Here is a 25,794-nt window from a genome sequence, read left to right on the forward strand (position 1 = left end):
CTGCCCAGAGAAGGTGAGGGTGCCCCATCCCTGGAAGTGTCCAAGGCCAGGCTGGGTTAGGGTTAGGGGTTAGGGGCTTGGAGCAACCTGGGCTAGTGGGACGTGTCCCTGCCCAGGGCAGGGGCGTTGGGATCGGACGATAGTGAGGTCCCTTCCCACCCCCTTAAATTCAGTGACCGTATGTAACGCATACACCTTAACATGCAGTGACTGTGCCGTGCTCTCTCGTTAACGCGCTCCTCCCGTCCATCCTCTCCCACAGCAGCCCCTCCCGCTGAGCGGCTCCCCGGCCGGGGCCGGTGCCGGTGCCCGAGCTCAGCCCGCGTTCTCCGCCCGTTCCCCGCCCCGGAAGCCGCTGCCGGGGCCGGGCCGGGCCGCTCCGCCCCGCCATGGCCGCCCCCGGGCGCCGCTGCTGTGCGGCCGCCGGCCCCGCCGAGCCCCGCTGAGCCCCCCGGGCCCCGCCGCGCCGGCCGCCATGGGCGCGCTGTTCCGCGGGGAGCCCATGTGCCTGGTGCAGCTCGACCTGCGCAGCGGCTCGGCCTACGAGTGCCTCAGCGAGGTGGGAGAGCGCGGCCTGGCCGAGTTCCGAGACGTGAGTACCGGGGGGCCCGGGCTGGGGGGAGCAGAGCCGGGCCCCGGGGAAGCCGCCGGGAAGGTGCGGGCTCCGGGACCGCTGCCCTTCTCGGCTTTCCCCGCCACGGACACGCAGGTGGATGGCTGGTCCCGGGTCGCCTTCCGCTGGGTCTGTTCCCCTGGATCCCAGAGTCCTTGGGGTGGGAAGGGAGCTCTGGAGCTCCGAGGCAGGGTCCCCTGGAGCAGGTGACACAGGAACGGCTCCAGGCAGGGTCCCCTGGAGCGGGTGACACAGGAACGGCTCCAGGCAGGGTCCCTGGAGCAGGTGACACAGGAACGGCTCCAGGCAGGGTCCCTGGAGCAGGTGACACAGGAACGGCTCCAGGCAGGGTCCCTGGAGCAGGTGACACAGGAACGGCTCCAGGCAGGGTCCCCTGGAGCGGGTGACACAGGAACGGCTCCGAGGCAGGGTCCCTGGAGCGGGTGACACAGGAACGGCTCCGAGGCAGGGTCCCTGGAGCAGGTGACACAGGAACGGCTCCAGGCAGGTGGGATGGGTGATGGGAAGGCAGTTTGGAGCCCGGACCTCCCTGACACTCCCTGCTTTGGGGTGGCTGCATCCCACCTAATCACCGAATTAGCTTCAACTCGGGAGTTACTTGCAGTGGGACCCTGTTGGGGACCCCCTGGGCCACGTGGAGCCCCAGTGCCTTTGGTGTGAGCGTGTGTGCACAGCTCGGTGACGTGTCCACCCCACTGGAACAGCTGCTCTGTGGGTTTGTTTCTTCAGCATCGCAGGCTCCTGCTTTGTCAAACACGTCTGTTCCTGGAGCAGCAATTCACCTTGCAGGGAACTGCCTGCCTGACTGCTGGGCTGGGCAATAATTAACCTTCTTGCTGCATCGCCTCATCATAATTATATGATGTTTGCTTGCTGACTGAGACTTTGGAATTTCTTCTAAATATGCATCAGAAATGCAGGTTGCAGAATCTTTGCAGGGAAAGCTGGGAGAACTCAGATTAACAGCTGGTTAGTAAATATGGCAGGGAGGAGGAGGCAGATCTGTAAGGATGATTATGTGAGTGTATGTTTAACATTTTGATGCCATTCCAGTCACTTGACACACCATTTATTGTAGAAATAAAACATCATTGGTTCTGATTTAAAAGCTGAATAAGTAGGCAGAGACATTGCACTCATGGTAGGGGGATGTACATAAAAAGATTCTTTTAAAACTTAACATTTAACATTGATGTGGTGGAAATCCACCACAACAAATATGTTTGTAGGAAGGTTTGCTAATTTGAAGTCATTAAGCAATATTTTAAAACTGTAGAACTAAGATTTGGAATGGTTTCTCCAGGAGATCTCATTGATTTTTTTTTTTATTTGAGTACAACCAGGAAATAGCATGGATGATTCTGCTTTAATAAAACCAAGTCTGCCATTTGAAGACTTCCTGATCTTTTTAGGTTTTTGTACCTTCTCTGCTGAAAAGCACTTTAGAAAGAGAGAGCACCCAGAACACGTGCAGAGTGTCTCTAGGAAGTCACAGAACAGCTGTGGATTTTTAGGGATGTCGCTGTGTTCAGTCTCTGATTAAGAATTTTGTCCTTCTCCTTCAGCTTAACCCCAATGTCAGTGTATTTCAGAGAAAATACGTGAATGAAGTGAAGAAATGTGAAGAGATGGAAAGAATACTCGGTGAGCTTATTTTCCTGTCTGATCTTTCTCAGCCATGACTTTAATAAAGTTTTCATTTCTGCAGTGGAGCTCCAGTGAAGGTTTCATCTACAGGTTATGTGGGCTGACTGCTGCAGACTCACTGAATTTTCATATGTATTGAAAAATACCCATCCATACACTCATCTGTTGAGTTCTTTATGTGGATTTTTAGAGCTGGAGATGACTTTCTTTGGTTTTGTGAGCTGTGAAATTCACTTACACTAAATATAGGTCAGGGCTTTTTTAAGCTCAGAGGCGAAGCACATTTGCTAATGTTTTGCTGATAAATAATTGAGACTGTTTCAGTACTGATGGCTTAAAACTCTGTTAGGAAAATGAGAGCTTTACTCTGGCTATTACCTTGACTGTAAGATATTCCCTGTTTTTTCATGTTTTTGATCTTCCAAGCACCCTCAGAAATACCTTTATCAGTAATGAAGTTATCAGTAATCTGTTCTCATGGCAGTTAATGAACAGAGGGTTTGCAGAGCATTGCAGATGCAGATTTCCTTGGTGTATCCTGAGGAAAAGTTGCCATTGAAGGATTCCTTTTGTTGGGATCTCTCACCAGAGGCACGTGCTGGTCATGCCACGCCGTGCCAGCAGCTATTTTGGCAATCATCTCCCTGCCCAGTGGGAGTTGCATGTGTGTCAAAGTTCCTTAAGCCTCCTTCTTGGAGCACTTTTTATTCCAAACATGGGTCAATGAGCAGAATGGCCATTTCTGGCAGAAAATGATTATGTGATAAAAACTGATGTTGTGCAGCAAGGAAGAGGTTCTGGGAAATGTTAAAGCTTCTTACAAGGTACTTGTTGGTTGGGAAATTTCCATCACAGGCTTCTGAAGTTCACTCACTTGTGCAAACTTCCAAGGTGGGAATGTTGGGTGTGTTTTCTCCCTTATGCTCTGTTAAGTCCCTCTTTTTTTGCAGATTAATGTGTGGTTGCTAAAATGAATGAATGAAATAGCCAGGGCCTGGTGCTGCAGATGATCAGCACCAGCAAGAACAGCTGAAGGTCAGCTCTGCAGCCTTGTAGGAGGTGTCAGGCAGTGCAGTTTCCTTTCTGATTCTGTTTTGTTCCTCACTCCAGGCTATTTAGTACAAGAAATTAAAAAGGCGGGGATTTCACTTCCCGAAGGAGATGTTGCTCCTCCTGCCCCTCTGCTGAAGCACATTTTAGAAATCCAGGTAACTTTTCCACTAAATTGTTGCCCAAGTGGAGGCTTTTGGAATTTAATTGCAGGCTTAATTACTTGCTGTTTTATTAGCACTTCAATGTAGGGGTGTGGCAGTGGAGACAGAAACATTGGCTTTCCTTTCTGTCTGATTGTTTTCCTTCCTGCCAGAGTCACTTCAAAGCCTGCCAGGGAGGCTTTGGTATTAACACAAAATCCCTGGGAAGGGTCAAAGCCAAGTCCTGGGGTGTGCAGTCACCCCCTGGATTGGAGGGATTGGCATGTTTAGCTGTTCCAGACTAAATTTATTGCTTTGGCACTCCCTGTGACTCTTTGTGCATCCAAAATTTCCAGGTGGGGGGGAGTTTTATGTGCCCAAGGCTCTGCAGGTGCCAGTGCTGGTTTCTTGTGTTTTGTTAGAAAAGAAGCTTGGAAAACACAGAGATAATTTTGAATAACATTCTGTTTTGCTGTAATTCTATTAAAGGAATAAATGGGTGTCTTCCACTTTGTGCTATCTGCAGTTCTGATTCTTTTACTAATAAGGGCAGAACAGACTTATTAGATGCTAGTGGAAGATCAAGTGTACTCAACACAAAGCACTCTCTGGCAGACTGAGGGATAAAACCTGTGGAGTTTTAGTTAATTAAGAAATCACAAAACTCCCATAATTGTAGCAAATAACATGTGCTGAAAATGAATTCTGCTCTGTTTTCCAAAATTGTGTCACTGATTCTGTGTCTCTTTTTTCCCCCCTCTGTGTCTTAGGAGCAGCTGCAGAAGCTGGAGACAGAACTGAGGGAAGTCACCAAAAACAAAGAAAAACTGCGGAAGAACCTGCTGGAGCTGACAGAGTACAAGTACATGTTGAAGGTCACGCAGAGCATCGTCAGGAGAACATCTGAGGTGCTGCTGGGGGGTGTTTGCTGATGGCTGTGCTTTGGGGGGTGGTTTGGGCTCACCTTGTCAGTGGTTCTGGTTCAGTGCATGACTCAGTGTTGGGCTTTGCAGCCCTGGACGTTGTTGGTGATGGTTTGTGCCAGGCTGGGCTCGTGCACAGGGCAAGATGCAACCCCGAGCTCAGGGGAGGTTGAGGATTTCTCTCTTTGCTGGGTGTTACTGCTGGTGCCAGTTGAAAGTGAAGGTGTGATTGTGTTATTTTGATGCGTAAATTGTGCTGAGAAATTTACGGTGTGATGTTGCAGCACTGCCTTCAGTTGGTAAGAGCGGGGCACTTGAGATCACAAAGTTGCCTGCACTGAACAGGAAAGGGCTTTTATATTTATAATTAAATAATTTCCTTAATTAGCTTTTCTTCTTTAGGATAATAATGGAATTAAAGTGGTTTTTTTTTTTCCCTGAAAGCCATGGCTGATCTTTCCTTTTTTATTTGCCAGTATGAATCTCATTTACATGCAAATTACGAAGAATTTCCATCTGTGGAAAATGAGCCATTGGTGGATTACAACTGCATGCACAGGCTGAGTGCCAGGCTGGGGTAGGTACGGGGCAGGCCACGGGTGTGAGCACATCCTGTCAGCACGTGCTGCTCCAAAAGTGCTCGAGGGGCTGCTGGCAAAAATGGGGTGTGCTCTTAAAAGATGGATTGTAGTGTGACTGTGGTGACCTCAGGTGTGCCAGACCTTCTAGATGAAGCAGGAGCCTGAGCCCAGTGTACCTTTGTAACAAAACCAGGTTATTGGAAGGGATCAGTAGGACCAAAAAATCCTGTCTCAAAGCTTCCATCCAACCAAGGATGTGTGTGAAGGAAAATCTCCCAATCAATACTTCCTGGTACTGTTTGAACTCTTTTCCTGTGATGAACACACAGTGTTTTAATCACCTGGCAGTGCCAGTTGTAAATGGAACATGAACTGCGTTGCCTTTGAAGCGCTGGGTGGATATCGCTGTCTGTGGCTTCGTTGTGAGAGGGTGCACTGGCAGGAAAAATGAAGGACCTCACTATCACAGAAATAACCAGTTAGATACAATTCCAGTTGTGTGCTCAGGCCTGCAGTCTGTTTGTTTTCCAAATAGAAATTTTATATACCAGCTGGTATTTTCTGTACCAGGCCCTTCCTGCTCAGGGTGGGGTTCCTTGTCCAGACATTAAATTATTGTGAGTGGGTGATCCTGAGGGATGATGTACCCTGAGTTTCTCATTTCTTGTGAATTTTATCTTACATTTCAATTTTCTTTTTTTCCACAGATTCATATCTGGGTTAGTTCACAGAGCAAAAATTGAAGCATTTGAAAAAACCCTGTGGAGAGTGTGTAAAGGTTATCCCTTCCTTACCTATGCAGAGCTGGATGAGGCTCTGGAAGATCCAGATACAGTGAGTAAACATTGGAATCACCAGTTTGTTTTGTTTGCACTTTTTCTATGATTTGGAAGAATTGCTGCTCAGCTCTGCCTGCAGTGAAGAGAAATGATTTCCCAGTGCCTTTGGAGGAAAAACTATTTTAAAGAATCAGAACCTGTAAATTGGAGGTGTCGATGCCAACGTGACTGTAGGAGTGGCCATGAATTTACCACGGCTCAGCTTGGGGAGTGCAGAACTTTGCTGGGGGATGGTGGTGACTTCATGATTGGCCACCTTGATCAAAATACGTGGCATAAATGGCTGCTTGGATATTTATTAACCAGGCCTGTACAGTGCATTGCATTTTAATAGCCATTTCCCTTCTTCATTCAGTAGGTAAAGATTCAAGTACAGGAAGGTTTTTTCTCTGAACTTATAAAATTCATCTTTTATAAATCAAGTCTGGCAGCCCAATCTGTCCCTTTTTTCTTTGATTCTAATTTGTTACCTTTGTTACTCAGAATTCTGAGATGGTAAAATAAAAATCTCTCTTTTATTTTCACTGAAAACTTTTTTCTGTTTTTCTCCAACATACAAAAAACACCCCCTAAAAACTTGAGAGGTATTGACACACTTGAATTTTATTGTTTCATCTTCACTGAAAAGGATGGAAGATCAGTGCTACTAACACAGATTTTCCTCATTATTCAGCTTTCTTATTTTGCTCTAATTATATCACAGTGGAGTTGCTGGTTAATGCAAACTTCATTAACTTCCCTTTTTCTGGTTCCATTAGGGTGAAACCACAAGGTGGGTTGCTTTCTTAGTGTCCTACTGGGGTGAACAGCTTGGCCAGAAAGTAAAGAAGATTTGTGACTGGTAAGAAGTAAAACTAATAAGTCATATAAAAATATGATTTCTTTACACCTGGGTTATTTTGCAGCTGGTTTTTCCCCCTGCACCCCTTTGTTGTAAGTGGTGATATTTAGACGAGGTTTTGGAAGTTGAATTTGTACAGGCAAAGCACCGACTCTGTCAGTCGAATCTGTTCTGTGATTATGAAATGTTGTGTTGCAGATTTGACTGTGGCAGGTGGGAGGGTGATTTGTTTGGGCTCAGCTGGTTAATTAACACCAACCTCTGTGTTCTGTAGCTATCACTGCCACGTGTATCCCTACCCAAACAACACCGAGGAGCGCCGGGCGGTTGTGGAAGGACTCAACGTTCGCATTCAGGATCTTACGACTGTGAGTAAAGAGCAGGTTCCCTTCTGCTGCAGTTGTGGCACCACAGGAAATCATTTGATAAATCACAGCATTAATAGACATTTCTAAATGACATTCAGCTCTGGAGCTCAGTGTGACAGTAAATCACGGCCCTGGCCTCGTGTTGCGTGTCTGTTAAACCTCAGGGCACTTGGCATTGCCTGCTGTTTTCAGCAGAGATTTGCTTGCCCTCCTGAAAACACTGGACACTTCAGTGTGCTCTTGTTGTGGTCAACACAGCCACTGTCACATTTTCAGTGAACTCTTTTCTGTTTTTTGTTTGGACAAAGGTGCTGAATAAAACCGAGGAATACTTACACCAGGTCTTGTGTAAAGCGTCGGAATCCATCTACACCTGGGTTATCCAGGTGAAGAAGATGAAAGCCATTTACCATGTACTCAACCTGTGCAGTTTTGATGTCACAAAGAAGTGTTTGATTGCCGAGGTTTGGTGTCCAGTGGCTGATCTGCAGAGTCTGCGCCAGGCGCTGGAGGAAGGCTCAGTAAGTCAGCTGAGTGCTCCCTGATGTGTCACTTTGGTCTTGAACTGACTCTACAGATAAGGAAAGAATTATTAAAAATAGGCTGAAAATAGGCACAGGCAGATCTGGGTCTCTATCAATTTATATAAAACATTTTTTTTTTGTAAGCAGAGCCTTTATTGAGTGTTGTGTGTGGTGGGTTTTTTTTGTTGAATAACTTCAGTGTTGTCCCTGAGCCCAGCTGGGCTCACAGGGCTCATTGCAGTCTCATAAAAGGTGCAGTTCCCTTGTGTTGGTTTTTGTTTTATAAGAGAGAATTTCTAATAACAAATCATTGTTTTATAGTACTGACTGCTGAGCCTCATCTGATATTTCATAGAAGAAAGGATTAGACACTGCACATAATCAGTGTTTCTAGAGAAGGCACAAACATTAAACTTTAGGCTCAGTTCAGTGGTAATTCAGGCTCAGTGAAACTATTTATAGAGCACAGGTTTTCAGTTTGCTTGGATTAACAGAAAACTTGCATAAATTTATCTTTTATCTATAATTAGAGGAAGAGTGGAGCTACAATTCCCTCATGCATGGAGACCATCAGGACAACACAACCTCCTCCCACTTTGATCCGTACCAATAAATTCACCTCAGGGTTCCAGAACATCGTCGATGCTTACGGAGTTGGAAGCTATGGGGAAGTTAATCCAGGTTGGTCCTTCTGAAAGCTGAGCTGGGGGCTGTGCTGTCATTGCTGTTTGCCTTTAATACCTTGCTGAATTGGACACCAGTGAAGGCAAAGTGGTGAAAGCTTGTTAATAACTGTTCTAAAATTTCAGCAGCCCATCAGAAGTACAAATGATGCTCCAAGCAGGAAGATGGGATTTGATTTTGCTGAGTTATTTTAGCTGTAGAATATCTCTTTATGTATTTTACTTTGGGCAAGATAAGATGTTTAGGGGAAAGAAAAGAAAACTCTGGTGATGGTTATTGATCTCACTGAAGCGTGGAGCTCATCACTTGAAAAATTCAGCTTGTTGGACAGCTCAGTTTAACATTCTTGCAGCTCTGCTGACTGTCACACTGTACAGGGGAATGGACATTGTAACACAGACCTGGAACACCCACAGAGGAAGAACTGTTTGGTTGTGCTTTATTTCCTGGGCTCACATTGTTACCCTCAGAATTGTCACTGTTAAGGGACACACAATAAACAAGCTTTAAACTGATCTAAATTTACAGTGTTGGGGAAAAGGTCTCTCAGTTGGGGGTGAAATGCCTTTCAAACTTCAAGCTGAAAACGTTGAGAGATTGAAGTGCTGGAATTGCTTGGGCACAGTGAGGAGAGAACACCGTGAGCTGTGCTGGGGCTGAGCTGTGCTGTGTTCTTGCAGCTCTCTACACCATCATCACCTTCCCCTTCTTCTTCGCTGTGATGTTTGGAGACTTCGGGCACGGGCTGCTCATGTTCCTGTTTGCACTGCTGACCATCCTGTATGAGAACCATCCCAGGTTGAAAAGATCCCAAGATGAGGTAAAAGGAATTACAAGTTGTTTCCTTCCCATCCAGCCAGATCACTCAAATAGTCACTGTGTTCACTTGAATAGCTTCTGAAAAGTGTTACTTATTGCACATGGATTAGACTGGTTTTTTTCCTTTGTTTCAGGATTTTTAGTGTTTAAAGTCCCTTGAGATTAATGTGGTATCTTGAGATTAATGTGATATCTTAAACTAGTCACTCTTTTTGAAAGAGCAGAAGCAATCGAGTTGTAGTGAAGAATTGACAGAAATCAATTGATATTTTTGGGCTTGTCTTTCCTTCTGCCAGTGGTGTGAGTATTTACAGAATGTGGTCGTGCTGGCAACCTGAGGAGAAAACGATTTTTCAAATTCCATCTTTAATTGTTTCTAAAAAGAGCTGCAGTTTGAAATCTGCTAAACTTTCTTTTAGCTCATTTTTTAATAATAAGGGGTTGGAATGCAGGAACACCTGCATCTCTCATTAGAATTATATTTAATTAAGAGTGGCTGCAAATGTATAACTTCTTGTGAAGTAGTCTCAGGAAGGAAATGGCTGTAAAGGACTATCTGTGTAATGATGCCAATGAGAAAAGTCTCAGTGTGTGTTGTGAGAGCTCGTGTTCCTTAGTGACTGTTCAGAAAACTGTTCAGATTTTACAAATCTTTGTGTCCAAAAATGTCTACATAACCACTGCTCTCAGAGCAGATGACATGCTCTGTTTTTTCTTTTTTCCCAATCTTTACAGATCATGAAAATGTTGTTTGAAGGCCGATACGTGATCTTGTTGATGGGTCTGTTTTCCATATACACTGGATTGATTTACAATGACTGCTTCTCCAAGTCCATCAACATATTTGGGTCTGGCTGGAACGTTTCAGCAATGTTTGAGCAGAAGGTTTGGCGGTGAGTGGCCTGTTCGCTACACCATTAAAGCAGAGCTGGACTTCCTGCAGCAGTTTAACCCTTTTTTAACTCTCTTCTTAGGGTTTGTCCCAATTCATTTTCCAGGGGTGTCTCTCTCTCTCTATACATCAGATTTTGAGAGGAATAGAAAACACAGGGCTAATTCTGAAGGAATTTGTCCTAGCTCGTGCTTCTGGAATGAATAGCTGAGCAGCATTTACTGTAAAGAAATTAACAGTTAATGAAGTAAATTAATTACCTGACACTCACTACACAGCTTTTCCTGATAGTAGAAAAAAGGTTATGTGAATTGCCAAACCTCCTTTTTCTCAGTGGGATGAGCTCATTGATTTGAGTTTTCGTGGCCCTGTGGTATTTTAGGAGTTCACAAATTGCATCTTGTGTTGCCTCAGAAACAGGAAGTGCTTTAAGGTAATCAAGACCTGTGACTTTGGTTAAAAAGAGAGCAGGTTCTGTGTGCTGTGTTAATGAGAACATATATGAAGGTACAGTGGAAATTTCCCTTGCAAAAGGTAGCAATTATTCCTTCAGTGCTTGTTAGGCAGTTTTAAAAAAAACTCACTAAAAGCAAATTGTGAATTTTTAAAATGAAACTTTCGGTTCTGGGGGAATGAGGAATAAAATCCATAAACTTTCCTTTCAAAGGCAGGCAGTGCAAACTGAGCCCAGACTGGGAGATGCCAGTTGGGTTTTTTGCTATTGTTTGTATTGGCCGGGACTTTTGTGCTTAGGACTCCTTTGATTCTTTGGGAGTGGGACAGTGGGAGCAGTGTCCTGCAGAACTGGAAGTGTGTATTGTCCCTGTGATTGAACAGTGTCACATCTGAGTGTGTGTGTGTGTTTTTTTTTTTTTCTCTGCAGCCTTGAAGATCTGAAATCCAATAAATTTTTAGCACTGGATCCGAATGTTTCTGGTGTGTACAATGGAGCTTATCCCTTCGGAATTGATCCGGTTAGTTTTATTCTGTTTAATTATCCACTCGTGGGGATCAGTCATTTGGACATTAGATTTTGGTGTGTGTATCAGGAAGATAAATCTTACTGTGAAAAAACACATTTCTGTTTGCATTTTCCATTCAAGGAAGCCTTTCCTTTTGACAAGTCAAAAGTTCAACTATTTTCACAAGACTCACATTTCAGTTGTGATCCCATTTGAGATAAAATTCTGGTCTCCAGTAAAGAAAGGATGCTGGTTTATTCTTTCTGCTGTGCTGTTCTTTAATGCTGGTTTTGTGGTTTCTTCTTCAGATCTGGAACTTGGCAAGCAACCGCCTCACTTTTCTAAACTCCTTCAAAATGAAAATGTCGGTGATTTTTGGAGTGGCTCACATGACTTTTGGAGTTGTATTGGGGCTGTTCAACCACTTGTAAGTACAAGAAGTTGATGTTAACATTTTTGTCAGATCTTCAATTATAAAAGTTAATCTGGTAAGAGAAACTGGAATTAGTTTTTGAAAACAGGATAATAGTAATGGTGAAAATTATTCTTAAAAAAAGACAGTAACAGAGAGGTCTTCCCTCATGTGAATGAGATGATGGATCAGTGTTATGGCAAAAAAATCTGAATGCATTAATTAATACACGACTTTATTTCACTAATTGGTAACTGAAGATACATGCCTCTTGTGGGCCTAATTTCCACTGAAATACCTGATTAAAATTTCACTGAAGAAGAAGAAATCAATACTGGATTGTAATGTCAGTCCTGCTGTTTAAAAGTGCTGGGTGGTGCTTTGCTTATTGAAATTATATTTGGGCCATGTTGATATTCCTTTTTAACACTTTTAATTCTCCCTCCCCACCTTTTTTATCTTTTAGGCATTTCAAGAAGACCTATAATATTTACTTGGTGTTTATTCCCGAGCTGTTATTCATGATGTGCATCTTTGGCTACCTTGTGTTTATGATCTTCTTTAAATGGTTGGCTTACTCTGCCGAGGACTCCACGTCTGCTCCCAGCATTCTGATTGAATTTATCAACATGTTCCTGTTCCCTGGGGGTGGTGGGGAAACCAAGGGCCTCTACCCTGGCCAGGTGAGTGATGTCATTACACACTTCTCACCTCCCGTGTTCCCTGTGCAGGTAACGCTTTAAAGGAAAACGGGATGGCTTTTCCTACTTCACATTTTGTGATCTAATCTAATTTTTTTCCCTCCTCAAACAGGCTCCTCTGCAGAGGTTTTTACTTAGTGTTGCTTTTCTTTGTGTTCCTGTTATGCTTCTTGGGAAGCCACTGTATTTATACTGGTTGCACAGCGGAGGTCGAGGCATCAGGATGTGCAGGGTAAGTCCTGGAAGGCTCCTGCGTGTTTGGTCCATGCAGATGAGTTCTGATGGTGGTTTATTGCTCAGAGTTGTGTCCTCACTGGATATTTCAGAGAATGGTTTGGGTTGGAAGGGAGCTTAAAGACCCTGCCATGGGCAGGGACACCTTCCACTAGCCCAGGTTGATCCAAGCCCCATCCACCCTGGCCTTGGACACTTCCAGGGATCCAGGGGCAGCTTCTCTGGGCAAGCTGTGCCAGGGCCTCCCCACCCTCCCAGCCCAGAATTTCTTCTGTATCCCTAAACCTGCACTTCCCCTCTTTGAGTTTGAACCCTTACTCCTTGTCCTATCACTGCAGTTTCTGCTCTACTCGGAAAGCTTTTGACCCAAACACCGTACTAGTCCTTTGTTCCTCTAAATCTTTTTGAGGTAAATGTTGCCAATGTCCTGGCAGCCTGCTTAAAGACACAACACATTTCCATTTTGCAGAGTGGCTACAGGCCAATCCGAAAAGAGAGTGAAGAGGAGCTTTCTCTGCTGTCGTGCCCTGATGTGGAGGAAGGCAACAGCCACGCAGACAGCGGGCCCAGAGAGGGGGAGGCAGAGGAGGTGATGCTCTCACTTCATCTCTAGTTTGTATGTCCTTAAAAGCAAAGTAGGAGTGGGAAATCAGTAAGATAACCTGTACTCTGCATGCCTGGGAGTTTGGATGAAAATCAGCTGAGCCTTTACAGAGACATCGAATCCTGAATCCAGTTTGCTTGTATTTATTTATTGCTATTTTAGCTTTATTTCTTGGTCTTTTCAGACTGCTGCAGTAAAGCACAGCCCATCTGGAGCAGAGAAAAGGCTTTATTGGCAAATAAGCCTCTGCTTTTAAGATACAATTTTTCAATTTTTCTAAAACTGAATAGTGGGGTAAAAATCCTGGTTTATCTGTGGTTTGATGGATTCTTAAACTTAAGGGAAGGTGATGACTGCCCAGCTTCCTGTTAGTTAATCTTGGGGTTTCATCTGGACAAAAGTCTTTTTATGTCTGCAAATTACATCTTGTGATGAGGATTATTGCTGCTGGGGTTGGGAGGCATGGGCAGCATTCCTAGTCCCCACCTCCTGCTGCTGTTTTAGTTTGGGCAGATTTTTAAAGATCTTGGCAGATTCCACTGATTTCTTGTGAGTTGAAAGGGAAAAAAAAATTGCTTTTTGTCCACTCATGCTGTGCTGTGTTGTTTAAACTGATAACGAATGTGTTTTTCTCTTGTAGCTGAATTTTGCAGATGTTTTTATGAATCAGGCGATTCATACCATTGAGTACTGTCTGGGGTGTATTTCTAACACAGCCTCCTACCTGAGACTCTGGGCATTAAGTCTTGCTCATGCACGTAAGTGGGGGTGTTTTTTATGATATTTTGGGTTTTTTTCCCCCACATTTGTCTTTATTTTTAATGCTGGTTAGAGAGGGAGGCTGCCCTGTTTGAGTCATACTAATATAAAATTATCTTAACTTAAAAAAGAAAAATTCCCTATTTAATCATCTCCTATAGAAGCCCCCAAACTAAAGTTGTGACTTCTCGTAAAAATATTGTGATTTTGACATCATTGATTTGGAACCCTTTGAACATGTGAAGGGTTTGGGGGCAGCTGAGTGGGGTGGGGGAGCTCATGGGGTTCCGTGCTCAGGGGTGCTGTGACACTGGGTAAACTGGAACAGGTCAGGGTGGCTCTCTGGGTGACTGCTCAGTGTCAACATTAACGATGGGAACATTTTGGATTTTCCCAGAGTTATCTGAAGTTCTGTGGCAGATGGTGATGAGGGTGGGGCTCCGTGTGGACACCACGTACGGGGTGGTGCTGCTGCTCCCTGTCCTGGCCTTCTTTGCCGTGCTGACAGTTTTTATCCTGTTGATCATGGAGGGCCTTTCTGCTTTCCTCCATGCCATACGACTTCACTGGTAAGCACATTTTCTCCTTTAGCATATACTGCCTTGTTTAAGAGGAATTTTTATGCCAAAATATTAGGTACCTTATTAAAAAAGTGTAAAATGCAACTCATGTTACTGTAATAGATTTATTTAATCATATTAAATAGATTATTGTATTAAATAGATTTAATCATATTAAATAGATTTATCTAATCATATTAAATAAATGGCTTGTTAGTTGGATGTGATTGTTCCTCTGGAATATTTTCAGTAAATTCTAATACACTGACTTATGGTGCATTATTAACCTCAACCATGTTCAGAGTTGATATTGGTGCAAATTATGAGTACCTTTAATTTATAGTAATGTAGCTTTTCATAATATAGAATATTAGTAACATGGATAAGTATTTTTCATTTCAGCCTGATTATCACACTGTATGGTTAATTTATGTGGTTTAACAGAACATTTTTATTAGTGAGTGGGGCTGCCAACCCTTAAGTATTTTAATCCTTTCTCAGTCTTAATATCACGAGCTCTTCACATTGGAGTGGATTCAGAGCACGTTTAGTTTGAAACCTGAGGAAATTTGCAGTTCAAGGAAAGGCACAGAGTGTATAAACATGAGGCAGAGCTGTTGCATGACAGCATTGTCCTCATGATAATGTATGTTTGCAAAGCAATTAACTGCAACCCACTCAAAACCAAATTAGCGAGCCCGAAGTGAGAAATGAGCCATTACAGCACAATCCAGTGGGTTTGGGTCTCCTGAGAAACGTGGAATTAGCCTGGAATTGCAATGGGGAGATGAAATAGCTGCCCAGAGAAGGGAGAGGATTAGGGTTGGGTTTGTTCAGTCTCTTTTGTGTTGCACAGCACTGTCCCTGGACAGCTGATTCTTTTGGATTCGTGTTACAGATCCTGGTTTTTTGTCTCGTTTCAGGGTGGAATTTCAGAACAAATTCTACTCCGGTGCAGGATACAAGTTTACGCCTTTCTCTTTTAAGCACATTTCTTTACATTTTAATAAAGATGATGTATGATAGTTTGGCTGCTGTCAGCGGAGATGTTTGGAATTGTCTGCAAATAACTGTGTGATTGGATCTTGCCTATGAATGGTTTCTTCTGGAAGAAAGTGGTTTTCACTGATTGCCTTATAATGCAGCCAAATAATACTGTAAAATATACCTCCCGTAGAAAGACATCGCAGATCTAGAGCATCTTGTAAAGTATATGGATATAAAATGTACATTTTTCTTGATAAACTAATGTAAATTAATTTTATTCTTAAAAAAAAAAAAAGGTTGTTACTGCTTGTCCTAAAACTGAGTAGGCTGCCTTTTTTTTTTTTTTTTTTTTGAGGCTGTTTATTTTCTTGAATGGTTGGTTTTAAGTTATCTGAAAGAAAAGCATTTGTTACTAATCACATACTTAACCAAGCTGCATCTTGTGCACTTTGGGAACAATTCAACGATGCAAATTCAACAATGAAACAGAAGCAAGGTACGTTTTCAGTATGTATTCCAGTATTATTATGAAGTGTAAATTTATACACAGCAATGCAACGTGCTCTTTTTTGGCCATATTTAAAATTGCACTGGAAATGTTAACTATTCATTCTGACTTCTGCCCACAGTTACTACTTTAAGCTTTTGGAAGCCACACTGATATTTATATTTAATGTTGTGGAGGAAGGTGGGATTAGAAGGATTACTCCTTTTCCCTATAGTGAGGAATAACTTTTGCACAGGGAATCAAGAACTGGCCTCAATCCTTGTTTCTGTTTGCCCGTGAGGACACACAGACACCACTACCTGCTGTTGTAAAACCTAACTCCTACCGCATAAGGTGGAAAGAGGTCGTTTTATACTATTTTTGTATCAGTGTGAAAATGGGGATACTGCGGTCATCTTTGCACTTGTTTCCTACGAGTTCCCAATAAAGCCTCGTTTGCGCTGAGCCGAGGGGGGGCCGTGTTTGTCCATAGCCTTTGCCCTGTCCCAGGCGCTACTGGGGGGGAAGGAGCGGCCGTGAGGGGAAGGAGAGGCCGGTACTGAGGGGGAAGGAGAGGCCGGTACTGAGGGGGAAGGAGAGGCCGGTACTGAGGGGGAAGGAGCTGCCGTGAGGGGGAAGGAGAGGCCGGTACTGAGGGGGAAGGAGCGGCCGTGAGGGGAAGGAGAGGCCGGTACTGAGGGGGAAGGAGCGGCCGTGAGGGACGGCGGGCGCTGAGGGGAACGAGCAGCCCCGAGGAGCAGGAGCTGCCGTGACGGGGGCGGCTCGGGACGAGGGCGGGCGGGACCGCGACCCCTCGAGGCAGCTCCCGAGGCGGGCCCCGGGCCGGCAGCGGCCGCCGCTCCTCCCCGCCCCGTTGCCGTGGCCACCGTGAGGCGTCGGAGCGGTCGCCGCCATGAGCCGGGCCGACGTGCGGCTGCGGTGGCTGCGGGACCGAGCGCTCGCCCTCCTGGGTCTGAGCGCCCCGGAGCCTCTCGAGGAGCTGCTGAGCCGCGGCGAGGATGCCGAGCGGGCCGTGCTGCGCTTCTTGGGCGAAGAGGCGAGCGGGGCGGGCCCGGCGCTGCTGCTGCTGCTGCGGGCCGAGCGGCGCGGCCGGGACGGTGAGAACGAGGAGGAGGAGGAGGAGGGTGAAGGCCCCTCCCCTGGGCGGTGCTTGGCCCCGGGCCCCACCTCTTCTTTTTCCCTCTGTCAGGGCCACGTTGTGGCAGCCTCATGACCACTGTCCTTACCCCTTTCTCTGCCTCTCCATCCCTTGGGCTGTGTGCTCCTGGATCCCTTCAATCCCACCCCCCTTCCAGAACTTTGCCCCCTCTGGCTGTGCCCTGGTGGGATTTGCACCACCCCTGCTGCTGAGGGGTTATATCGTGCTTTCCTCCCGCGTTGTGTTTGTGCAGATACACACGAAGGGGGCTGCAGGTGAGCAGCAGGAGGAAGGCGCAGGTGACCCCTGTTCCTGAGCAGGTGCCTGGAACAGCCTCCTGTGTGGCACTGCAGGGCAGTCTGATGGCCAGAGCGTGGTCACTGCAGGCCAGTGTGACCAGCTGATGTGGCTCTCTTCAGCAGATCCAGCAGAACCTGTAACATCAGCAGGTTCTTGTCCCAGGAGAGCAGATGGGATTTTGTGGAGAGCGTCCTGTGTGGCTGATGAGTGTTTTCCCAAGAGCTGCTGCCCCAGGATGCTCCTTTGAAAAGAAACCTGACCTAGTTTGGCTCTTTCATCTTTTCCAAGTAGAAGGAAAGACAGGAACTGTCTGGGATGAAAAAAATCAACCCACAAACATAGATCTTCTTTGCCTGTGACACTTTTACTAGCTTTATAATTTCAACTTTTTAGAGACTGATTTTATTAAAATAAATAGAATTAATATGTTCCCTTTAGTAGGAATGAAGGAATTTACCTTGTCTTAAGATTTGCAAGCTCTTCTCTTGTTTCTGATGTAGTGTTTTGAGGATAAAAGTGGTGATCCTGTAAAGAATGAAGATCAGTCCAATACTTTAACCACAGTATTGCAGAGAAGCCTTTTCACGAAAAAAAGGGAAAAATAATAAAGGAAAATGGATAGAAAGTGTGTTATAAAGGGTGCATGACAACCCCCTTAATTATTTGCACTTCCATTTACAAAGTAGTTTCATCTTGGAATGTGTTAATCCACTTACTTTGCCATAAAAGATCAATTGTGTTGGAAAATGCTGGTAAGGATATTCTAAATAAAGACCAATTTCCTGTGGAACACGGCACAATTCGTTGCTTATTTGGATTCAGTTCTCCACAAGTAATGCTGTCCTATGGAGAAACGGACAATTAACGCCAAGGTTGGATGGCTGGTTGTTGAAAGGTGATGCTGACGATGGAAGAAAATGCTCAAGTCATTTGGTTTGAGAGGAAAATTGGACAGATCCATCTTATACACAAGGATAACGTTCTTTAATTGAGTTCTCTGCTGTTGTTCCTTCTTAGGGGTGACCCAGGAAAGCAAGACACCCCCTCTGCAATCTGCAGACAGCAAAAGTGTGTCAGGTGATGCCAGTGCAGAACACACCCCCCAGGTACACGTGGTTTTTAGCATTTCATATATTTTATGAGTTTATTTGGACAGCAATATGAAGATAAGGGAGTTAAACTAATGGTTCTATCTCAGGCAAACAATTTCTTGCTGTTCGGGGGTGTGGCAGCAAACAGGAATAGTCATACACTGGTTTTATTTTCTGTTTCAGCTCCAGGAAGAGAAAGCTGACAAAGTGTGTTTCCACGTGGCTCTTGATGAAATTCCTGAAGGATTTGGGTCAGATTTGACTGTGTATTTTCTGAGAGACACCAAAGGTGTGTGCCCTGAGGGGCTGCAGGCTCAGTGTTTTGGGGTTTGCGTGAAACAGCAATTCTCACTGAGAAAATGTGACTGGGACTCAGGATAGTGCAGATCCAGCCTAATTAACTGGGGAGGAGCACAGTCAGAATAGGACAGAAATCAGGAATGCTCGGGCATTTTATGGCAGTTCTGTGCAAGATTTTCCTGATCTGTCTGTAGAATAAGGGTTCAAATCAAGGTCACTGTTGTTTTGAGCAGAAAACCACTTTCTAACTCTCAGGCTGGATTGTCAGGGCTTAAACCCAGGTGATGGCACTGAAGTATTTTTCTGCCCTTTCTGAAAAAGCATCTGCATATTAAAGCCAGCATTTATTTTGAATGTGACTTGTATCAAACCTAGTAGTGTTTTATTGGAGTTTTAACCTATTATGGAAAGGACTTTATGCTTTATACTTTCTGTATCAAATAATTAGATTTATACTAATTATTTGTGTGCTAGAAAGAGTTGCTGAACCTAAGGACCTGGCTGAAGCTAATGAGATTCTTCCTCAAGTGATAAAGTCTGGTGTAGTGACTGAGGACACTGCCTTGATGCTAAAGGATGCCATCTCCCAGGTAAATGTCTTATTTGTGGAGTATTGAGTGTTTCTAGGAGTGATTTGTCCCCTCAGTATTCTGCTGAGCATATGGACCATACATGAGAAATACTACTGTATAATAAGTGACCTTCAGAGGCCAAGAAGAAGTTTCTGTTAGTCCTTATTTGATATTTTGTTTCCCAAGTAGTTTGTAGAGATGTGGAGATGGGCATTATTTCATTGCCTGTCCCTGTGTGAGGATCATTTCAGAGTGTGACACCAGCCACCTTTATTTCTGTATCTTCAGGGATTTCCATAAAGCTCTTCTGGAGCTATTCCCCTGCAGAATTGAGGATGATGCTAAAGGGGTGAAAAGGAAGGAGAGACACTGAAATTAAATTTTAGAACAATGTCCAATGCTTAAGTGAATCTCTGGTAAACTGTCTACTTTTTTCCTCTGGCACCTTTTGAATTCTAGGTGTTTTCCCCAGCTCTCTCCCATGGCCAGCAGCAGACTGAGGAAACTTCCTTCCATTCAGAGAGTGAAAACACAGATTCTGAAGAAATGAATTTACCTGAGTCTGACCTTGCAGAAAAGAAAGAACAGCCTGTGGAAAACTCCAGTACTCCAAAGAGGACTGAAATTACCCAACAAAGGGCAGGTGAGTGCTCTGCCTCTGCAGCTCTGGGGGGATTCCATCTCATGGCAGTGCAAAGAGCTTTAACATCCCTCCTCTGACAGGGACTGCTGCCAGTCCATTTCCCAGCAATATTTATTTGTTTGCATTGTGTGAACAGCCAAAAGAATGAATCTGCCAAAAGAATTGCCTTGTCCTCAGGCAGGCAGAGCAGGTGGTTGGTTATCTGTCCTCAGGTAGCCAAGGAGAGGGAAGGCAAAAGCCATTCCGGTGGTTCCACGTTACCAGTGCTGTGGGAACGGGACAGCTCATTTGATGTGCACGTTCTTCCAATAGGAGATACTGAACTGGAGATGCCAGCTGTAAATCTGGAGGGAGAAGTGCCTGTCCTTGCCTCAGATCCATCACTGGTTCAGTCTCTGGAAGGTTGTGCAATGACCTGGCAGAAATTGATATCCACAGTCCTGAGGGAGCAACTGAAAAAGGTGCCCCAGGTAACGTCTCCTGTCACACCGAGGTGCTGGAGACTTTGCTTCCTTTCCCCATGAGAATCTCTTTGAATGGTTTGTGTTCATTTTTAATTCCTCTTCATGTTTGCTTCTTGGAAAACCATTTACTAATTGATGAAAAGTAGAAAAAAAACTAGTGAGGAACTGTGTGGCTCTGGGAAGTAGAATAAAAATAGAATCTAAAGTAACTCAGTGCAGATCCTACCCACACAGGATAACCAAGGGACTTTTGTTATCTTCTCTTCCAAAGAGCCATGAAATACTAAAAGCTGCAGTGACTTTTTTTTTTTTTTAAATAGACAACTATATTTTTAATTGAAAAAGTAATCTCAAACAAAAAAATTCCAATGTTAAGATTCTGATTCAGCAAACACTTACACCTATGACTAATACAATTAAACATGCTGTGGGATTTCATGCCTCTAAAGTTACTTGTGCATAAGCCTTTGGACTCTCCAGCTCAGGGATATATTCCCCAGGAATACATTTCAAGGATCTCCTTCTATCTGGTTTTTTTTCATGGTTGAGTCATATCAGATTTCTCTCAGCTTAAAGCATATTGAAAAGAAAGAACAAATATAGTCCTGGTTATAAGTTTGGACTCTTGCCTAATAATAATTTGGGGTTTTTAATTTGACCCCACATTCCTTGCAGGGTGATGGGGCACTCGCAGAGATCGACCTCTGGCGTGAAAAGAACGCGACTTTGAGTGATCTTGCTGAGCAGACAAAGCTTCCAGAGGTGCAAAAAGTCTTGGAGATACTACGGGAAGCTGAATGTGAGTGTGTTGGAGATTTACAGGGAGCCTTGAGTGACCTCAGGAAGTATCACCTGGAAGCTCTGGATAACGTGAAGTTCCTTTCAGCCCTCGAGCGCCATCTGAAGGTACGAGAATGTGAGCAAAGCTGGAGGAGCTGGAGCTGCAGTTACCCCACTTTGGTTTCTCTGTTGATGTAATCACCTCTTGTTTATTTATTTTTCACTTTTTATCAGCAATAAGGGTGTGCTCTAGATTAATAAAATATGTTTAATCAAAAAGAAGATTTGTTTATTTTGGTTGAGTTACAGTTGTTTTAATATTTGGAAGTGCAGAGCTGTGAATGTTTTGTTTGTAAATCCAACCTTGGGAGAATTTCATAGTGTAGCTAAATTGGGGAAAACAAAGGTTTCTCTACTCTATTTTTTAAGTAGTTTCTACCACAAATTGCAGCTGATGTCTCAGTGTTTAAATTTTACTGAAAATCATCCAAACATCCAAATAAAGAGTTGAAATAAAACCCATCAGGGGACAGCCTTTACAATAAAGAGACTCTGATGAGACATAAAAAGCATTTGGAGCAAAAGATGCAGATTTGCACATCCTTAACCGTGTGTGTTATTGAGGCACCGGGGTTCTTTATTTAATAATGTCACAGACTTAACTTCACCTACCTGCAGAACACGAATCTGGATCTTTTCATGACGTCTCATTCCCAATATGCATTTCCCAGAATTTAGCACATGGCACTGGGGCTGATGTTGTCCTGAACACAATTCCCTCCCTGCTCAATGCCCTGAGGATGGTGTGGGTGATGTCCCGACACTACAACAGGGACGAGCGGATGGTTCCCCTCCTGGAACGAATTGCGTGGGAAATTTCCACCACAGTGAGCAAATTTGTGGATCTGCCCACGCTGTTTCTGTAAGTGCTGCATTCCTCCTTCACTAGGCTGCAGTTATTAAAGCTTTGCTTGTTTTATATCAAGTGCAATGGATAACACTTTCATCAAATAGGGGCCAGCATTTTTCAGCCACCTGAGGTTGTATTGTAAGATCATTTAAAAGTCAATTTATTTTGTAATTTTCATAAACTACTAAACCAGCCCTGAAGAAAGAGGTGCTTGTCCCCTTTTGCCTCAAAAGGACTTAAACCAATGAGACAAATATAAATGCAGTGGTAAAAAAAGTGGCATAAATATAGTAAAAATCAGTCCTGAAATAGTATCTCCTTTCAAAATCACATTGAAAATGATGAGTTATGATTTTTCTTAGATTTTATATAATTATCAGCTGCTAAACTGGGGAGTGTTAATCCAGCTGAGGTATAATTTTTTATCTATAGTATTTCCATCTATGGTATCTTAACTGTGTTGATTTGATTACTAGAGAGGATAGAGCTGCTGCAAAAAAGAAAGTAACAGAAGGCAAAAACATTCTTGAACAATGGAAGAAATGTTATTTTGCTACTTGTGCCCAAGTGGAAGAGTCGGGGAGCGAACGCTTCTGGAAATTTGAGGTGAAAGGTTTCTTTGACAGAACAGATTACATGGCTGCAGTCTGTCAGGACCTGCATGGCATTGTCCAGGTAGTGATGTGGACAATAAACAAAGGAATTGTGGGATCTTGTTCTGTACAGGAGATTCTTTGGTGCTGTAAATTGTTAACCACCTTTAGCTGTGTGAGTGGGTTCGTGTTTAAGACCTAAGAGGTGCCTTTGATTCCAACAAAACTGTTGGATGCTGGAAATGGAATAACCTCTCCAGGTGCTGATTGAGGGAGGATGTTACTGGGTACCTTTATGAAATTAGAGACTTGCACCAACTGGTTCACAGCTTTGCAGTTTTCATGGGTTGCTACCTTAATGAGATGATAAAATACCATTTAAATATAGTCTAATATCAAATTTGGCCATCTGGGAGCCTGGGAATCAACTGCAGAATAACATGAATGGAGAGAGGCTGTGTTGAGGCTAATTTGAGTCAGGGTAATTAGCAATGTGGTCCATCAACAAACTGTGGATGTAAAACCTATGTTTGTGACAAGTGGAGTAAAAAGGACTAATAACTGATTATTATCTGTTATAACAACTGAAGTCTGGGGCCTGTAGAATGTTGGTTTTCTTTTTAGTGGCTTATATTAAAATTGAGGAAATGTAAATCACAGCACAAAATGATCATTTGATGAGTTGTTTATATTTTTTAAAGGAAAAAATTAACAGCAAAATGTGTTAGATGGCAGAAAAACATAATAAAAGAAAGCTTTCTGATATGTTCTTCTGAATTAACAGGTCACTGAAGAGCTTTACAATATATTTATTCCTGAGCTGACCACTGTGACAGAGAATCCAAAGCAGATTGAGGCACTGCTGAGAGGAGTAAATGAACTGACAAGTCCCATGAAAGAGCTGAAATTTGACCCCCTGAGCATCAGAAATGCACGTAACTGGAAATCAGTTATGAGACAGTTTAGAGAAGAAGTTTCAGTAAGTGCCATATACTGTGATCCCCCCAAAATAGTAAAAATGTGCTTGACTGCTATTATCCAAAAGTATTTTCACTTTGCCTCCCTTTCTTGGTTCTGCAAGATGAGTCTCTCAGTGACAGCATTTCTTGGCTTTCTTCCTTTGTTTAGATTATTGAAGAGAAGATCAAAAAGTTCATTGATGAATCTTTTAAGAGCCTTCGATCAGCAGAAGCTGCATTTGACATGCTGGTAAAGTTCAAACACATCCAGACTCGTGAAAATGTTCATGAGCACTTGATGATGAAGTTCAGTGATGTTTTGGACCACTACTGCAAAGAGGTATTTAATTTAGGGGTTTCTTAGGTAGTACATGGAGCTCTTTGCCTACTGAAAATCCTCCATCTCTGTCTATGTCTGAATACCTGTGTAGTGTCATTTACCATCTGAAATTACAAAATAAATGTAATAATTGCTCTCCCTTTTTTGGAGCTGGTTGGAGGAATAGTCTGGTTAATTTGCTGAAGGGGTTGTGCACATCTGTCCATGTGAGGCACTGCCTGGGAACTGTAAGGTATCTGCATGTGCTCTGAATGCATCAAGGCTGCTGGCTCTTCCTTCACCTTGGGAACAGCAGTTCAGCAGGAGACCTTCCTGAAGAATTCCCCTTTCCTGCCCTGCAGCTTTCCTGTGCTGGACAACAAGTTCATGGTGTGACTGAAAGGTGTCAGAGATCAGCCCTGAGGGCAGAAATAGCTTCTGAAATGTGGGAGCCTGTGTTTTGGAAAGCTTTTCATGTCAGTGTTTCTCTTGATATTTCAAAGAACATTGACTTTAATGATAAAATGGGATTTTACAGAAAGTGCTGACATAATACTATTTCCACAAGGCAGAGACAGGAGGACAAAAGAATTGTTTTTATCCTGCTGCTGGAATTGGCTTCAGATTAATTAACTGAGTTCCAGATATTGACCACTGAACAAGCAGTGGAGAAACGAATCTGTGCAATGTTTTATTCTCTTCCAGGTTCAAAATGTTAAGCAAATCTTTGTTCAGAACCTCAAGGATCCACCTCTGTACAAGAATCACCCTCCAGTGGCTGGAGCGATCTTCTGGTCCCGCTCCCTCTTCTATCAGATCAAACACACCATTCTCCGATTCCAGGAAGTGGAGGAGTTGCTTGCCAGTGAACATGGACAGAAGGTATGTGGGTTCCTTTGATATCTGATGAAGGAAGAAACACTTTCCTCATACATTTCTTCTAGAGATGTTAAAATGCTCTTGTGTGAGGGGAATTTCCAAGTCTTTGCACACACCAAGCCATGTTAGTCGTGAAAAGCTGCTTGGGACCTTCCCGCTGTTTCCCAGAAAGACAGTGATGGATCCAGTGTCAGAATTCCAGAGCCTACATTTTGCAGTGCCTGCATTAATTACAAGGCATCACATGTCCTCTTTTATTTATATTACATGTCCTCTTGTCTAACAAAAACCTGAAACCTTATCAAGACACCGTATTAAAACAGGTGAGTTGATCTTTAAAATGAGTTACAGAGAGTTTTCCTCTCTAGGTAAAACAAACATATCTTCAAGTGGCCAAGAAGATGAAAGAGTATGAAGATCAAAAATACAAGGAGTGGAAAGAGAGGACAGAACACATTGTCCCACACTTACTGAAAGATAATCTGCTGACTGTCATCACCGGGGGGGCTGCAACAAATGTTCATCCAGAGACTTCTGGGCAGGTGAGATGTGGGAAGAGGGTGTACCAGTGTTCTGGGTGTGGAGCAATCAAACCTGCCTGATGGTCAGCAAGAATTTTCTAAAAGCAGGATTTTAAACACAGATTTTGAAAGGAAAATTTCAAAAGTCCTGAGCTCAGAATTGTTTGTGGCCCTTTTGAAGGCACAGTTCCTGAATCACCTGACAACTGAATGAACCTTGTAACACTTTGATGATCATCTCCTTTCTGCTGCTCTTCCTTGTGCTGCAGAGCTCTGTGACAGAGGAGTCTGGCACCACCAAGAAAAGTCTCTGCTTCAGAGTGAATTTTTCTCCTGCACTCCAAGAGATTATCACTGAAACAAAGTACATGGAACAGCTGGGGCTTCCAGTGCCAGAAATAGCCAGATATGTGGCACTGCAGGAAGACAAATATCTCAGGTGAGGCTGTGACAGAACATCTGCTCACATACACACCATGGCAGTGGTTTCACTCCAAACCAGAATGGGCCCTGAGTCATCAACTCTTGGAAATAAGAGAGCTCTTAGTGACTTTTGTTTTTTTTAAGGGTACAATTACTAATGGCCATGTTGCACTGATAAGCTTTTCTCTGGCACTGGCTGCATCCTTTATGCTGCAGGACTGTTGTACAAA

At 43.7% G+C, this 25,794-nt stretch overlaps 2 protein-coding genes across 2 annotated transcripts in view; both read left to right on the forward strand.

Annotated features, from left to right (window-relative positions):
* Positions 1–426: 426 nt before the first annotated feature.
* Positions 427–16,116, forward strand: ATP6V0A2 (ATPase H+ transporting V0 subunit a2). The gene is made up of 20 exons (XM_050318220.1): positions 427–592; positions 2,200–2,278; positions 3,392–3,489; positions 4,245–4,382; positions 4,874–4,974; positions 5,686–5,812; positions 6,576–6,658; positions 6,933–7,026; positions 7,335–7,547; positions 8,081–8,231; positions 8,915–9,054; positions 9,789–9,946; positions 10,829–10,919; positions 11,216–11,334; positions 11,786–12,002; positions 12,133–12,252; positions 12,724–12,843; positions 13,499–13,616; positions 14,015–14,186; positions 15,101–16,116. The coding sequence occupies exons 1-20, from the start codon at positions 476–478 to the stop codon at positions 15,198–15,200; spliced, it is 2,556 nt and encodes an 851-aa protein (XP_050174177.1). The 5' UTR covers positions 427–475; the 3' UTR covers positions 15,201–16,116.
* A 448-nt stretch (positions 16,117–16,564) lies between these two features.
* The window catches only part of DNAH10 (dynein axonemal heavy chain 10), a 49,297-nt gene continuing 40,067 nt past the window's right edge, over positions 16,565–25,794 (forward strand). The window contains exons 1-14 of the mRNA XM_050318772.1: positions 16,565–16,796; positions 18,128–18,216; positions 18,385–18,490; positions 18,976–19,091; positions 19,533–19,722; positions 20,032–20,186; positions 20,856–21,086; positions 21,692–21,882; positions 22,347–22,545; positions 23,248–23,442; positions 23,592–23,762; positions 24,447–24,623; positions 24,989–25,162; positions 25,411–25,580. Coding sequence (XP_050174729.1) covers positions 16,565–16,796; positions 18,128–18,216; positions 18,385–18,490; positions 18,976–19,091; positions 19,533–19,722; positions 20,032–20,186; positions 20,856–21,086; positions 21,692–21,882; positions 22,347–22,545; positions 23,248–23,442; positions 23,592–23,762; positions 24,447–24,623; positions 24,989–25,162; positions 25,411–25,580 — 2,396 coding nt within the window. The remainder of the gene's footprint in view (positions 16,797–18,127; positions 18,217–18,384; positions 18,491–18,975; positions 19,092–19,532; positions 19,723–20,031; positions 20,187–20,855; positions 21,087–21,691; positions 21,883–22,346; positions 22,546–23,247; positions 23,443–23,591; positions 23,763–24,446; positions 24,624–24,988; positions 25,163–25,410; positions 25,581–25,794) is intronic.

This window comes from Myiozetetes cayanensis, unplaced genomic scaffold (genome assembly GCF_022539395.1).
Source record: "Myiozetetes cayanensis isolate MyiCay16 unplaced genomic scaffold, myiCay2020 scf21, whole genome shotgun sequence".
In the NCBI taxonomy this organism is placed as follows: domain Eukaryota; kingdom Metazoa; phylum Chordata; class Aves; order Passeriformes; family Tyrannidae; genus Myiozetetes; species Myiozetetes cayanensis.

What these genes read in the sequence shown, in the direction of transcription:
- ATP6V0A2 (XM_050318220.1), top strand. Translation starts at nt 476, where the DNA reads ATGGGCGCGCTGTTCCGCGGGGAGCCCATGTGCCTGGTGCAGCTCGAC. An exon ending in GTAAAGAAGATTTGTGACTG is followed by an intron (nt 6,659 to 6,932) that starts GTAAGAAGTAAA and finishes TGTGTTCTGTAG; the next exon opens with CTATCACTGCCACGTGTATC. An exon ending in GAGAGGGGGAGGCAGAGGAG is followed by an intron (nt 12,844 to 13,498) that starts GTGATGCTCTCA and finishes TTTCTCTTGTAG; the next exon opens with CTGAATTTTGCAGATGTTTT.